Genomic DNA, 16906 nt, shown 5'->3' on the forward strand with positions numbered 1-16906 from the left:
CATCTAGTCCTAGCTCTACAATTCTTAAAAGCACAGTTCATTTTGTTTTTTTTTTTTAAATGTGGGAAGGTTTTAATCCACAGTACTTTTGCATATATTCTGCCGTTGGCCAGCTAATATATTTTCTACATATGTGACAAAGATACTGATTTCCAGATTGCTTTTGGTAATTCTAGCATTTGCTTTCTTTTTTTTTTTTTTTCACACACACACACTGTATTTTATTTTTACAAGAGATAAATAGACTGACACCAAGCATTGTACATGGATGACCACAACAAAAGCAACAATGATTGCAATTGCCAAACATGAAACACACTCATACTATGTCATAATATTGACATTCAGTCCCGTAATCCTCCACTGTAACAGCTCCTTTACTTTGCAGTGAAAATTGATTTCTATATTCTTTGCCTCTGAGTCCTTGTGGGATTTTTTTTTTTTAATTCAAACAGAAAGTCACAAAAATTATACTCATCCTCATCAGTTCACTCAGTCCCATGTAATTAATTTTTTTTTTCATCTTGATCTTTTGTTAGCACTTTTATGAGTTCATCAGTTTTTCATTAGAGTTCTGAAAATGCTTATTCATTCAGTTCAGCAGTACAGTCAGTTACCAGAAACCTGTACTTGTCAGAGTCTTTTCCATGAATTTCATGAAGATGAAACCCTTTTATAGGAACATATTTGCAAAAGCATCAGAGGACACCCAGAACTGTCTGTAAATGACAAAAGACTTAAAAATAACCACGGTTAAAGATTTGATGAAAGTTCATAATAATGCAGTTGACAAGGAAATTAGTTATTTCTGAGATATACATTTTAAAGTAATAACTAGGATTATGACTTATGACATTATACCAGAACATATAAGATTTTTAGAAATTTCCTGTAATGTCTGAAACATTTATATTAACATATTTCCATACAAATAACCCAATGAAAGTTTAGTATTAGTTGTTTTGTTTGTTTTTTTATACTGCAGGTTCTTATTAGTCATCAATTTTATACACATCAGTGTATACATGTCAATCCCAATCGCCCAATTCAGCACACCACCATCCCCACCCCACCGCAGTTTTCCCCCCTTGGTGTCCATATGTCTGTTCTCTACATCTGTGTCTCAACTTCTGCCCTGCAAACTGGCTCATCTGTACCATCTTTCTAGGTTCCACATACATGCATTAATATATGATATTTGTTTTTCTCTTTCTGACTTACTTCACTCTGTATGACAGTCTCTAGATCCATCCACGTCTCAACAAATGACTCAATTTCGTTCCTTTTTATGGCTGAGTAATATTCCATTGTATATATGTACCACAACTTCTTTATCCATTCGTCTGTTGATGGGCATTTAGGTTGCTTCCATGACCAGGCTATTATAAATAGTGCTGCAATGAACATTGGGGTGCATGTGTCTTTTTGAATTGCGGTTTTCTCTGGGTATATGCCCAGTAGTGGGATTGCTGGGTCATATGGTAGTTCTATTTTTAGTTTTTTAAGGAACCTCCATATTGTTCTCCATAGTGGCTGTATCAATTTACATTCCCACCAACAGTGCAAGAGGGTTCCCTTTTCTCCACACCCTCTCCAGCATTTGTTGTTTGTAGATTTTCTGATGATGCCCATTCGAACTGGTGTGAGGTGATACCTCATTGTAGTTTTGATTTGCATTTCTCTAATAATTACTGATGTTGAGCATCTTTTCATGTGCTTCGTGGCCGTCTGTATGTCTTCTTTGGAGAAATGTCTATTTAGGTCTTCTGCCCATTTTTGGATTGGGGTGTTTGTTTCTTTAATATTGAGCTGAATGAGCTGTTTATATATTTTGGAGATTAATCCTTTGTCCATTGATTCGTTTGCAAATATTTTCTCCCATTCTGAGGGTTGTCTTTTCGTCTTGTTTATGGTTTCCTTTGGTGTGCAAAAGCTTTGAAGTTTCATTAGGTCCCATTTGTTTATTTTTGTTTTTATTTCCATTACTCTAGGAGGTGGGTCAAAAAAGATCTTGCTGTGATTTATGTCAAAGAGTGTTCTTCCTATGTTTTCCTCTAAGAGTTTTATAATGTCCAGTCTTACATTTAGGTCTCTAATCCATTTTGAGTTTATATTTGTGTATGGTGTTAGGGAGTATTCTAATTTCATTCTTTTACATGTAGCTGTCCAGTTTTCCCAGCACCACTTATTGAAGAGACTGTCTTTTTTCTCCATTGTACATCTTTGCCTCCTTTGCCATAGATTAGTTGACCATAGGTGTGTGGGTTTATCTCTGGGCTCCCTATCTTGTTCCATTGAACTATGTTTCTGTTTTTGTGCCAGTACCATATTGTCTTGATTACTGTAGCTTTGTAGTATACTGTGAAGTCAGGGAGTCTGATTCCTCCAGCTCCGTTTTTTTCCCTCAAGACTGCTTTGGCTATTCGGGGTCTTTTGTGTCTCCATACAAATTTTAAGATGATTTGTTCTAGCTCCGTAAAAAATGCCATTGGTAATTTGATAGGGATTGCATTGAATCTGTAGATTGCTTTGGGTAGTATAGTCATTTTCACAATGTTGATTCTTCCAATCCAAGAACATGGTATATCTCTCCATCTGTTGTTATCATCTTTAATTTCTTTCATCAGTGTTTTATAGTTTTCTGAGTACAGGTCTTTTACCTCCTTAGGTAGGTTTATTCCTAGGTATTTTATTCTTTTTGTTGCAATGGTAAATGGGAGTGTTTCCATAATTTCTCTTTCAGATTTTTCATCATTAGTGTATAGGAATGCAAGAGATTTCTGTGCATTAATTTTGTATCCTGCAACTTTACCATATTCATTAATTAGCTCTAGCAGTTTTCTGGTGGCAGTTTTAGGATTCTCTATGTATAGTATCATGTCATCTGCAAAGAGTGACAGTTTAACTTCTTCTTTTCCAATTTGTATTCCTTTTATTTCTTTTTCTTCTCTGATTGCCGTGGCTAGGACTTCCAGAACTATGTTGAATAATAGTGGTGAGAGTGGACATCCTTGTCTCGTTCCTGATCTTAGAGGAAATGCTTTCAGCTTTTCACCGTTGAGAATGATGTTTGCTGTGGGTTTGTCATATATGGCCTTTATTATGTTGAGGTAGGTTCCCTCTATGCCCGCTTTCTGGAGAGTTTTTATCATAAATGGGTGTTGAATTTTGTCAAAAGCTTTTTCTGCATCTATTGAGATGATCATATGGTTTTTATTCTTCAATTTGTTAATATGGTGTATCACATTGATTGATTTGCGTATATTGAAGAATCCTTGCATCCCTGGGATAAATCCCACTTGATCGTGGTGTATGATCCTTTTAAGCTGTTGTTGGATTCTGTTTGCTAGTATTTTGTTGAGGATTTTTGCATCTATATTCATCAGTGATATTGGTCTGTAATTTTCTTTTTTTGTAGTGTCTTTGTCTGGTTTTGGTATCAGGGTGATGGTGGCCTCATAGAATGAGTTTGGGAGTGTTCCTTCCTCTGCAATTTTTTGGAAGAGTTTGAGAAGGATAGGTGTTAGCTTTTCTCTAAATGTTTGATAGAATTCACCTGTGAAGCCGTCTGGTCCTGGACTTTTGTTTGTTGGAAGATTTTTAATCACAATTTCAATTTCATTACTTGTGATTGGTCTGTTCATATTTTCTGTTTCTTCCTGGTTCAGTCTTGGAAGGTTATACCTTTCTAAGAATTTGTCCATTTCTTCCTGGTTGTCCATTTTATTGGCATAAAGTTGCTTGTAGTAGTCTCTTAGGATGCTTTGTATTTTTGTGGTGTCTGTTGTAACTTCTCCTTTTTCATTTCTAATTTTATTGATTTGAGTCCTCTCCCTCTTTTTCTTGATGAGTCTGGCTAACGGCTTATCAATTTTGTTTATCTTCTCAAAGAACCAGCTTTTAGTTTTATTGATCTTTGCTATTGTTTTCTTTGTTTCTATTTCATTTATTTCCACTCTGATCTTTATGATTTCTTTCCTTCTGCTAGCTTTGGGTTTTGTTCGTTCTTCTTTCTCTAGTTTCTTTAGGTGTAAGGTTAGATTGTTTACTTGAGATTTTTCTTGTTTCTTTAAGTAGGCTTGTATTGCTATAAACTTCCCTCTTAGAACTGCTTTTGCTGCATCCCATAGGTTTTGGGTCGTCGTGTTTTCATTGTCGTTTGTCTCTAGGTATTTTCTGATTTCCTCAGTGATCTCTTGGTTATTTCGGAACGTATTGTTTAGCCTCCATGTGTTTGTGTTTTTTACGTTTTTTTCCCTGTAATTGATTTCTAATCTCATAGCGTTGTGGTCAGAAAAGATGCTTGATATGATTTCAATTTTCTTAAATTTACTGAGGCTTGATTTGTGACCCAAGATGTGATCTATCCTGGAGAATGTTCCGTGCGCACTTGAGAAGAATGTGTAATCTGCTGTTTTTGGATGGAATGTCCTATAAATATCAATTAAAGATATCTGGTGTATTGTGTCATTTAAAGCTTCTGTTTCCTTATTTATTTTCATTTTGGATGATCTGTCCATTGGTGTAAGTGAGGTGTTAAAGTCCCCCACTATTATTGTGTTACTGTCAATTTCCTCTTATAGCTGTTAGCAGTTGCCTTATGTATTGAGGTGCTCCTATGTTGGGTGTATATATATTTATAATTGTTATATCTTCTTCTTGGATTGATCCCTTGATCATTATGTAGTGTCCTTCCTTGTCTCTTGTAACATTCTTTATTTTAAAGTCTATTTTATCTGATATGAGTATAGCTACTCCAGCTTTCTTTTGATTTCCATTTGCATGGAATATCTTTTTCCATCCCCTCACTTTCAGTCTGTATGCGTCCCTAGGTCTAAAGTGGGTCTCTTGTAGACAGCATGTATATGGGTCTTGTTTTTGTATCCATTCAGCAAGCCTGTGTCTTTTGGTTGGAGCATTTAATCCATTCACGTTTAAGGTAATTATCAATATGTATGTTCCTATGACCATTTTCTTAATTGTTTTGGGTTTGTTTTTGTAGGTCCTTTTCTTCTCGTGTGTTTCCCACTTAGAGAAGTTCCTTTAGCATTTGTTGTAGAGCTGGTTTGGTGGTGCTGAATTCTCTTAGCTTTTGCTTGTCTGTAAAGCTTTTGATTTCTCCATCAAATCTAAATGAGGTCCTTGCCGGGTTGAGCAATCTTGGTTGTAGGTTCTTCCCTTTCATCACTTTAATTATATCATGCCACTCCCTTCTGGCTTGTAGAGTTTCTGCTGAGCAATCAGCTGTTAACCTTATGGGAGTTCCCTTGTATGTTATTTGTCATTTTTCCCTTGCTGCTTTCAATAATTTTTCTTTGTCTTTAATTTTTGCCACTTTGATTACTATGTGTCTCGGCGTGTTTCTCCTTGGGTTTATCCTGTATGGGACTCTCTGCGCTTCCTGGACTTGGGTGGCTATTTCCTTTCCCATGTTAGGGAAGTTTTCGACTATAATCTCTTCAGATATTTTCTCTGGTCCTTTCTCTCTCTCTTCTCCTTCTGGGACCCCTATAATGCGAATGTTGTTGCGTTTAATGTTGTCCCAGAGGTCTCTTAGGCTGTCTTCGTTTCTTTTCATTCTTTTTTCTTTAGTCTGTTCCGCAGCAGTGAATTCCACCATTCTGTCTTCCAGGTCACTTATCCGTTCTTCTGCCTCAGTTATTCTGCTATTGATTCCTTCTAGTGTAGTTTTCATTTCAGTTATTGTATTGGTCATCTCTGTTTGTTTGTTCTTTAATTCTTCTAGGTCTTTGTTAAACATTTCTTGCATCTTCTTGATCTTTGCCTCCATTCTTATTCCGAGGTCCTGGATCATCTTCACTATCATTATTCTGAATTCTTTTTCTGGAAGGTTGCCCGTCTCCACTTCATTTAGTTGTTTTTCTGGGGTTTTTTCTTGTTCCTTCATCTGGTATATAGCTCTCTGCCTTTTCATCTGTCTATCTTTCTGTAAATGTGGTTTTTGCTCCACAGGCTGCAGGATTGTAGTTTTTCTTGCTTCTGCTGTCTGCGCTCTGGTGGTTGAGGCTACCTAAGAGGCTTGATGGGAGGCTCTGGTGGTGGGTAGAGCTGACTGTTGCTGTGGCGGTCAGAGCTCTGTAAAACTTTAATCCACTTGACTCTTGATGGGTGAGGCTGGGTCCCCTCCCTGTTGGTTGTTTTGCCTGAGGCAAGCCGACACTGGAGCCTACCTGGGCTCTTTGGTGGGGCTAATGGCAGACTCTGGGAGGGCTCACGCCAAGGAATACTTCCCAGAACTTCTGCTGCCAGTGTCCTTGTCCCCACGGTGAAACAGAGCCAGCCCCCGCCTCTGCAGGAGACCCTCCAACACTAGCAGGTAGGTCTGGTTCAGTCTCCCCCAAGGTCACTGCTCCTTCCCCTGGGTCCCGATGCGCACACTATTCCGTGTGCGCCCTCCAAGAGTGGGGTCTCTGTTTCCCCCAGTCCTGTCGAAGTCCTGCAATCAATTCCCACTAGGCTTCAAAGTCTGATTCTCTATGAATTCCTCCTCCCATTGCCAGACCCCCAGGTTGGGAAGCCTGACATGGGGCTCAGAACCTTCACTCCAGTGGGTGGACTTCTGTGGTATAAGTGTTCGCCAGTCTGTGAGTCACCCACCCAGCAGTTATGGGATTTGATTTTACTCTGATTGCGCCCCTCCTACCGTCTCGCTGTGGCTTCTCCTCTGTCCTTGGACGTGGAGTATCCTCCTTGGTGAAGTCCAGTGTCTTCCTGTTGATGATTGTCCAGCAGCCAGTTGTGATTCTGGTGCTCTCGCAAGAGGGAGTGAGAGCACGTCCTTCTACTCCGCCATCTTGGTTAATCTCTCCACACAGTTCATTTTGATTCAAATAAGTGTGATTTTAAAGTTTCTAAAATTACCTTGGGGTTCAGGGAAACCTGTGGCAACAATCTCAAAGGTTTGGGTTTGCTAAACTTTATAAAATGAACTGGTAAAGGTTTTTTTTAGCGTTCCCCCCCCCCATTCTTTTTTTAATGGAGAATCTTTACAATTTTTATTGAACTTCAGCCTATAGGCAACCATCGGTTTTTTTCTTTTCTCTATTTTATGTTCAAGAAAATAAAATAATGCAATTTCATACTGTGTTTTTAGGAACTCTGTTACACAGCATGTGCAAGTAATATGACACAAATTTTAGTTTTCAGAGGCTGCATAAACAGTAATATAAAATGTAATAATATAGGTAATGTTTTATATGAGAAACATTCTGTCTTCTAAATCTTCCAAATTATTAATTTTCAAAAGCATACAGGGAAGAAAGAATATTGACAGACGGGTGGCTAGATATACTGGGAAACAATGGTAGATTGTGAAAAGGCTATAAAACATTAAGTGTTAGGAAATTGTCAAGAAAATATAAGCCATTATAAAATCCTGTTGATATTAACATATAGCTTTATTTTTTAATGTAAGACCATTTATAAGGATACTATGTGGGACAGTATATGGAGAGCAGAGGATTTCAGGACAATATTTTAAGTGTCTCTGTAGTCTCAAAGAAAGACTTCTGAGACAGTGGGCTCTTGGAAAGAATACAGAGATTCATTAGTCCCCAGGGACACATTAGGCAAAGAATACATTGGTAAGTACTCTACCAGCAAATCTAGGGTTCCTGAGTGGCTCCTTTGACTGTAACCCATCCTAGGCCACTTCTTTTCTAACTAGATGTTAATATAGCACCAGCAGAGAAAGAAATAGTTTTCACATTGGAAAAAGACTGCATTTTGGTATCCATTTCCATATATTAATCTTGAGTACTTTATATCCCAAGATTTTGCAATACAGTTATATCCCACAGGATAGAATTTGTATATAGAATGTGTCTTGGGCCTTATGCAGGAAGAGTCTTACTTGGAGTACCCAAACTTTCTTCTAGGATAATTTTACGTACAATATCTGGACCTCAAAAGCATGACCTAAAATGATATAATAAATTTTCTGGGAAAACACACACATATACGTTTAAACACGTGCACATATATTCATGTATGTTATGTGTGATAAAACTACAAAGAAAAACAAGGGAACGGTTAACACCAAAATCAGGAGAATGATTACTCTTAGGTTGCAGTGAGGAGGATGTGATTTTGGTGAGGTTTGCAGGGCTCCAAGATACTGGTTAATGTCTACTTCTAAAACTAGGCAGATTTATGGGTATTGTTTTTATTTACCATCTATTTCATTTTTAAATTTAAAAAAGGAAAGTCATACATAAGAAATGTTATATCATGAGCATCTGAGATTTTTTTTTAATGAAATTTATTTATGGTACCCCTGGACTGATATTAATACTACTTCAGAGCAACATTTTGATACACAAAATGTCTTTTTGTTTTTTTGTTTTCCAGTTAGAAAGGATATAGTCCGTATCCTCCCCAGTTTAGATGTTGAAGTCAAAGACATTACAGACAGTTATGATTCCAACTGGTTTCTTCAGCTGTTATCTACACAAGATCTTTTTGAAATGACCAGTAAAGAGTTCCCCATAGTGGCTGAAGTCATAGAAGCACCCCAAGGAAACCAGCTACCCAGAAACGTTTTACAACCTGGGAAAACCATTGTGATCCACAAAAAGTGCCAGGCATCAAGGATCTTAGCTTCAGAAATTAGAAGCAATTTTCCTAAGAGACACTTCTTGATCCCCCCTAGCTATAAAGGCAAATTCAAGCGGCGACCTCGGGAGTTCCCAACCCCCTATGACCTTGAGATAGCAAAGAGTGAAAAGGAGCCTCTCCACGTGGTGGCCACCAAAGCCTTTCATTCCCCCCATGACGAGCTGTCATCTGTATCTGCCGGGGACCAGTTTCTAGTGCATCACTCACAGACGACGGAAGTCCTCTGTGAAGGGATCAAAAAAGTGGTGAACGTTCTGGCTTGTGAAAAAATCCTCAAAAAATCCTATGAGGCAGCACTGCTCCCTTTGTACATGGAAGGAGGTTTTGTAGAGGTGATTCATGATAAGAAGCAGTACCAGATTTCTGAGCTCTGTGCACAGTTCCACTTGCCCTTCAATGTGAAGGTTTCTGTGAGAGATCTTTTCACTGAAGAAGACATTTTGGCTGCTACACCAGGACTACGGTTGGAGGAAGCTATCACAGACTCTTATCTACTCATAAGTGACTTTGCCAACCCCAAGGAGTGCTGGGAAATTCCTGCTGGCCGCGTGAATATGACTGTTCAGTTAGTTAATAATTTGTCTGGGGATCCAGGATCATTTCTAGTCAGGACTCTGGTCGAAGAGATCCCTGAAGAACAGTATTATATGATGCGGAGATATGAAAACTCTTTCTCGTACCCCCCACCTCGCCCTCCCAAACATCCCTCCGTGGAGGAAACAAAGTTAAGCCTGCTCAGCTTAGCAGAAGAAAAGACAGTGGGTCTGCCCAAGTCTCCCAAGGTAAGGCTATGATTTTGCAGTTTTTCCTCTTGAGTGTTTTTCTGGGGCAAGTTATTTCAAGTCTCTTCTGAGTCTGGTTTTTGCTTACTTTTCTTCCTTTCATGCCATATTTGAAATGAGCCTTTCTGGTGCACAGTAGATGATTGAACATCAACAGAGCCTAAGCTGTTACAGCGTTTTGTATTTTGATGCTTAACCAGTAGATGTGACAAGAAGTTTAGGAATTAGAACTAGCAGGGATGACACATGATTACAAACTGCTGTTTCAGTGTGTTTTGGTAATTAGGAATGGTTTATAAGGTGCCTCAGAAGCAAACCTCTTTTATTTTGGAAGTGCTGTTCACGTTTTTCTAGGTGGAGTTGTTTTAATACTTCATCCAGGAAATGAGCACACAATCAACTCCCTTCTTCTGGGGGCGGGGGTACCAGTAGCATGCATCTATAGCACATGTCTTCATTTTGTTTTATGTGTGGAAAGATGTAAAAATATCTTGGCAGAACTGTGTGAGAACATGGGCATCTGCCCACATTCTGCCTGTCTGAGAATTGTCATCTTTAACAGTTCTATTGAAAAACAAAAATCAATAAAATTGCAGGCAGTATGAGATCATTACAGAATCCACAACTCCATAACCACTCTAAAGATGGGAGGGGAGGGGTTTCAGCTTCATTTCTGCTTAAAGTTTTTGCCTCTTAAAAACTGCCTGCTGAGTGCCTGGAAAGCACTTGCCCTTACACCACGGAGCTTAAGTCGTTTATCTGGCAGGCAGTGGTTCTCTGGTGTGTGGAAATAGTGCATTCTGCTCTGGCAGATGTTGTGCTAGCAGCTTGGGGAAACAAAGCAATTAGTAAAACAAAGAGAGATGCTGTGTTTACTCTCTATACTCAGGAATGATAGCAGCCTCAGGCTTCAAGGATGTGGGTATGGAAATACATTTAATTCTACATTTCAAAGATTGCATTCTGATTGTATGCTGGGGAAATCCAGTAAACATCTTCAAACTCATCCTCAGGAAAAGATAAAACCAGCAGAAATTTCCTTTCCAGAAAAATCAATTTTGAAACTAAACTAAACAACTCTTTCCAAATAATGTTGATTAACAGGCTGCTATTAATGTGGAGAGTGCCTGGCTTCTCCTGTTGAATATATTTTTATTACTGAATTGAATGATGTGAGAGATGGAATGCTGTTGTCATTTTTAGTGGGAAGCAGAATAATGTCCCATCCCCCTACCGCCATCCTCTCACCCCCACCCAAGGTGTCTATACCTAAGCCTCCAGAACTGTGAATATGCTACATTGGTTAGTAAAAGAGACTTTGCCCATGTACTTAAAATTAAGGACCTTGAGGTGAGATTATCCTGGATTATTCAGGTAGGTCCAAGTTAATCACAAGAGTCCTTAAAATATCTTTCTCACTTAAGGTCAGGGTCAGAGAAAGATGTGACTACAGAAGAATGTTAAAGAGATGCAGCGTTGCTACCTTTGAAGATGGAGGAAAGGATCATTGAGCCAAGGAATGCAGACGGTCTCTAGTAGCGAGAAAGACAAGGAAGCTTTCTTCCCTAGAGCCTCCAGAAAGGAGCACAGCTCTGCTAACACCTTACTTTTAGTCAATGAGACTCCTGTTGAATTTCTGACTTACAAAACTCCAAGATAATAAATTCGTATTGTTTAAGGCACCAAGTTTATGTTACAGCAACAATAGAAAGCTAACATAGGACATAAGATTGGGAGGGAGGAATAAATAAAAACTTTAGATAGAAAAATCTGTATTTAAGTTAGGACTTGTTTTGCTGGCAAAGTGGCTTTTTTTCCCTTTTTCCTTTTAATGAAAGTAGTAGCTCAGGTACCCTTGGAGAACCTCAGGGTATACAGCTAGGCTTCAGGGACAACTGGAAACAGGATGTAGAACACAGCCAGAGTGGGTCTTCCTCTTCATCACACATTGGACATTACTTCTGACAGTTCCTGCATCTTGTAGTTTCATCACTAGAGAAGAACATAATCTCTTTGTTTAGTTCCAATTTTTAAAAAGGGAAGGACTTTGGATCACATGCCCATCTCTTGGTTCAATCAATTCATTGTCTGCCCCAGCTACAGCCAGGATTGGTGGGGAAGGGAATAAGGACTAGTTGTCTCAAATAATAGAAATATGTCTCAAATAACAGTATGTGAAGGTCTGGAGATATAAAAAAGTAGATGCCTATTACAATCAGAAAGGAAGAGGTCAAAAATCCTAAACTTCTAAGAAACCATTCGTAGAAAAAAATAAATTTAATAAATTTTAAATGCCCTTTGAAAGAATGTCAACTGAAAATGATCTACGCATTTTATTAGGAGAGAAACTCACAAAACAACAACGTTTCATCTAGGTTACTGCTTGGAAAAACCTTCAGTCCTCCTCCTATGTTTCTCCTTTACTCTCACACTACTGCCACACTCACAAAACCTCCGACACCAGATGCATGGAAATTTTCCCTCAGCAAGCGATTCTTTGACACCAGTTGGGTGTCCTGCAATTACTTAACTCAATTCAGACTCTGTCTACGTGGAGATAACATCAGATCCCACAGGTTAAGAGCTCAGTCCCACAGGTTAAGAGCTCACTCCCGCAAGACTGCTCCCCACTTCAGATGCCAATTGCAAGTAGTAGGTCCTCAGGTTACCGACAGCCTCTGTCTGACTTGGCTGCAAATCAGAGGTCCCCAGGACCCCCTCCTCAGGTTCCATTAATTTGCTAGAGTGGCTCACAGAACTCAGGGAAACACCTACTTACATTTACCAGTTAAAGGATATGATACAGAATACAGATGAACAGTCAGATAAAGAGACATGAAGGGTGAGGTCTGGAAGGGTCCCGAGAGCTCAGGAACTTCTGTCCCATAGAGTTAGATACACCACCCCCCTGGTGTGTGGGTGTGTCCACTAACCTGCAAGTTCTCTGAACCGTGTACTTCTGGGAATTTTATGGAAGTTTCCTCATGTAAGCATGATCGATTATTAACTCCTTTTCCAGTCCTTCTCCCCTCTCTGGAGAATGGGGATTGGGGCTGAAAATTCCAAGCTTCTAATTATGGCTTGGTGTTTCTGGTGGCCAGCCCCAATCCAGGAGCCATCTGGGAGCCCACCCAGAGTCGCCTCATTAGAACAAAAGACACTCCTATCACCCAGGAAATTCCAGGAGATTTAGGAGCCCTGTGTCAGAAGCTGGGGTCAAAGACCAAATATCAAAAAAGAAGATGCTCCTAGTGCTCTTATCATTCAGGAAGTTACAAGGACTTCAGGAGCTTGGTGCCAGGACCCAGGGGCAGAGAGCAATACATCTATTTCCTATTATCTCCAGCTACTGAAAGAAAACAAATGCAATCTTTGACTAAATTCATACACGTAGGATTCCAGATCAACTTAATAATTCCTAACTACTTGTTCATTTTTCAGGCCCCATATGGATTCTTGTGTCTAGTTCTGAGTCCCACTCCTAAAGAATATTGATTACCTGAACTTTGTTAAGATATTAAGAGTTGTTTGTTAAGATGTTAAAAAGTCCAGGAGCCATTTCCTTCTGTAAATGGTTTAGGGAACTGAGTGATAGTCTAAACTTGAATGACTTGGTACTAGATGATATTAGTTACTTTATACATTTAAAGAACTATTTTGTGGCAAAGATTGCATTCTTATTTTCCATTACAACACTAGCTGAGAGTGAAAGGGAGGACAATTTTGGAGTAATATGTTGGGACTTATTTCTTATCCCTGAAAAGGGTTCAGCAGAAGCTAGGAAACCCTAGGTCAGTAATGGCGTCAGGAGATTTCTGCTTGGTTGAAAGTTTATCAATTGATTGAGAATCTATGATTCTTTGTTTATGATAAGTTTCATAATTTCTGGTGTGGTCGATAAAGAGCTATATTTTCTCTGAAATCAGTTTAAAGTGTCAGAGGGTGCTATAATTTACCTGTGTGCAGACCTACTGACCTCCTTATTTTCAACAATTTGTCTCACCATGAAGGTAGGACTCCACTTAGTAGATCGTTTTTGAAATTTAAACAGAAGCTCTGTCAGTTTCTGCATAGTGTACTCGAAAAGTCTTGCAACCAACCATTTCTTATGATCACAGTCATCCTTTTATATATTTCTTTTATATTTCTTCTGATATCTACATTAAAGCTCTTCTATTTATGTATGCATTTGAAGTGGTTGGATAAGACTTTTTTTTAGCACTTTGCAGGCAGGAAGCAGCCACTGAAAACCAGCCTCTAAGGTTTTGGATTGTATGTGGAATATTGCTTTAAATTCAGAGAACAATTTGTAACGGTTATTCAGGGTTTAACTATTCAAACTGACTTAACTTATTAAAATACCTTATTACATATGTAGAGAAGAATATCAGATACTTCATTATATAGTTTACTTTTGTCTTCCTGGTATCATTAGCTTTACTAGATCATTTCTTGCATTTCACAACAGGATAGTTGTACAGGCTGTCTAATTAAGAAACTAAATGTACTCAGTGTTAGCCAATTCACTTGTAGTAGATATCCATTGTCGGTTATGAACCCTACACATTCACCTAAGAAGTTTAGAAATTAAGGCTATCTGAGGACAGGTTATTGGAACTAGGATAAATAGAAAGAATTGTTTTCCAAGGTAAGATTGTCAACGGTTCTCTAATACCTAAATAAGAAAAAAACAACCGTATTAGAAATTTGAGAATTGTGGTTTGGATATAAGCAGGGGCAGATGAGATGGGGGATAGATTTCAACAGAATTGACTGCACATTTCCAGGCCCATGAAGTTTGACATTGAAGGATTTTTTTCTTGTTTTTTAAATGTGCTCGTTAACTGTTTGGGAAAATAATGTATGAAGTCTAAAAAAAAGGGATGAGAATGTATCAAGTGACCCTTCAAATTTCCTCTTAGGCTTATAACAACGTAAAAATAGTACCTTTAAGATTTGTGCATTCTAATACTTGATCAGATGAAAACAATATTATAAAGTCACTAAATAAATGAGGCTGGGCCTAAAATTCTGTTCTAAATAGCAATGTTGTGGGGTAAACTCTCCTTCCCTGGTGGTTAGTTTCTATGTCAGAATTAGTTTCAGATAGTTTGAAAGAGCATATTCTCGCTGGGGTTTTTGCCTGTCGTGGATATATATGGCTATGACTTCTGAGTGCCACATAGGAGAAATGTAACTTCTGTATTCTGATGAAAAAGTCTATAACCAGATAGAAAAACAAACCTTTGGTTGAAAGATGAGATATTCCACTCCTTCGGAGACTGCATCTGGGACCAGAAATCTTGCATTTCACTAACTCTGTTTGGCCATTTAATGCCCAAGTGTCCACTTTGCTGCCGGAATTTCTAGATTTTGTTGGAGAAGAACACCCATGAGAGACATTAAGGCAAAGAGCATGGGAGGCAGTTATGGGAAGGTACTGTGAATTGAGCAGAAAACAAACCTTGTACCAGAATTAGAGTGAGAGCTGAAAAAAACAGAAGGAAAGCAATAGTTTCTGGGAAGTGCAGAGAGAGAACACTTCAGCAGCTGCTGCTGGGTGCTAAGACTCATTTCTGATCTGGTGTGACAGTTAGAGTGACTGAAAAGTGGTAAAGATACCCACACTCCTAGGCTAAATCTAGATCTTTAGAGACATCCACTCATTTGTTGTCTATAGCATATAGTCCCAAAGGGTGTGATTTGTTTTTGTTTTTGTTAACCTGATGTGGTGTAAAGACATTAAGCATGTTTGGATTTGTTACCAACTTTGCACTTCTGAAGATTGATGCCTGTCTATTCTTGGTGTGTCCTCTTGGTCTAACATAGAAGCTGAAAGTCTTTCCCTGTGAATAGAGAAAATTAACATTTCAGCCATTTTCAAACACCAAAGGCAAAGAATGTGAAACATAGACATACTTAAAAAATTGGGGGTTTAAATCCAAATAACAAGGAAGGTAAAGGGAATCTATGATCTTCCTGTAAAAAGACAAATTTTAACTGTGAGATACAATTTTAGTATACTTTAGCAGATATTTAAGCTGTTCTTAGGGCAGATTACTACATCGTGGTTTTTGAATTGCCTGCGGTTTGTGGTCTAGTAAATGGCATTAGCTTGTAAACAGCCAGCTATAGTAGGAAGAAGTGAAAAAGATGGGAGAAACAGGCAAAGGATGAATAAAGGAAGTGCTGAGTTGAAAATTAGCCAAACTCAAGTTCCAACTGAAACCTTGCAGGTAGAAATCTGTGCCCAATGGGAAACACAGAATATTTATAAGTTCTTTTGGTGCTTTTGGAAGTGGGAGGGTAATCAGAACTTTCAAACTTTTACTCTAGTTATGACATGTACTACCTTAATATTCTAACTGAATAGCCGAAGAATGGTTTAGATGAGTTTTAAATGAAAAATAATTGGTTAAAGTAAGACATTAGAAAATATTGCCTGATTTTAAGGAAATTACAAGCGTTAAGTGAACAAGCTATCAAACTTATAAAAAAAATTATTTTCTCTAAAGAGTTTTTGTCCAGAGAACATTGTTTCCATTCTGGGGTGGTTGAAGTATACTCCTGCTTGGAAATACTTGAATGAATCAAGAATTTACCTATCTTTGAGCTTTTTACCAACTGAGAATGCTCTCACTGGGGGAGTGAGGAAGGGCTGATGAAAAACATTAGTTAATATTGTTCCTTGCTTCTCTCTCCCATCTTTGGAGTCAAGAACGAAAATACCACCAAATATGTGATTATTATATTTTCAGTGTTAGCATTACTTTTTAGCTCCACAAAAAATGTAAATTAAAAAGTATTTATTTTTCCAGTGGATTTACAAAATCATTGAATGAAATTTGGAGTAAATAATTTGACATTAAATTTTTGGCCTTTACAAAGGTTAGAATAGTTTTCACTTTCTTAAATGTCCATAAGCTGTTTAGAAATGAGCAGCCATAAGAGAAAAATCAGCAGTTTGGAATGTTCGATGCACAGTATGTATGAAGGGAGGGCATTTGACTTGCCAACTTCCTATAATCCCTATACTGATTTTAGTGTCTAGAATCTTTGAGTTGAGTGTGGGCTCACTAGATATTTAACTGCTGTTTTTTGAGCTCACTACCTTCATTTTCTTTTAAAATTTAAAAAAAAATCCAAAGAGTAGTTGGAGAAAGCTAGAGAAGGTAAGTTCCAACTGGTTTTGCAGTTTCCAAAACTGATTTATCTGAGTTTTTCATTACTATATTTATCGGTTCTGAATTTATTTTAGAATAAAAACCTTGCCTCGAAATAAATTAATAAGACATAAGCTATATATTTGAGCAAATACGTTTCTTGCAAGTCAACCATTACTTTAAATCACTGATGTCAGACCTACATAAATGAGAACATATGCTTTGCTTTGCAAACCAAATTTCCTGTGTAAATGTTAAGATAGAAAATGAGCGTAAGATGGTTCTGAAAGAATGCATAAGATAGGCTTCCAAAAATTAGTATTT

General features: G+C 38.1%; 1 protein-coding gene across 1 annotated transcript in view; it reads left to right on the top strand.

Annotated features, from left to right (window-relative positions):
- THEMIS (thymocyte selection associated) overlaps positions 1–16906 on the top strand; it is a 172117-nt gene that overhangs the window by 76252 nt on the left and 78959 nt on the right. Inside the window, exon 4 of the mRNA XM_036872049.1 lies at positions 8371–9419. Coding sequence (XP_036727944.1) covers positions 8371–9419 — 1049 coding nt within the window. The remainder of the gene's footprint in view (positions 1–8370; positions 9420–16906) is intronic.

Source organism: Balaenoptera musculus, chromosome 12 (genome assembly GCF_009873245.2).
Source record: "Balaenoptera musculus isolate JJ_BM4_2016_0621 chromosome 12, mBalMus1.pri.v3, whole genome shotgun sequence".
NCBI classification, from domain to species: domain Eukaryota; kingdom Metazoa; phylum Chordata; class Mammalia; order Artiodactyla; family Balaenopteridae; genus Balaenoptera; species Balaenoptera musculus.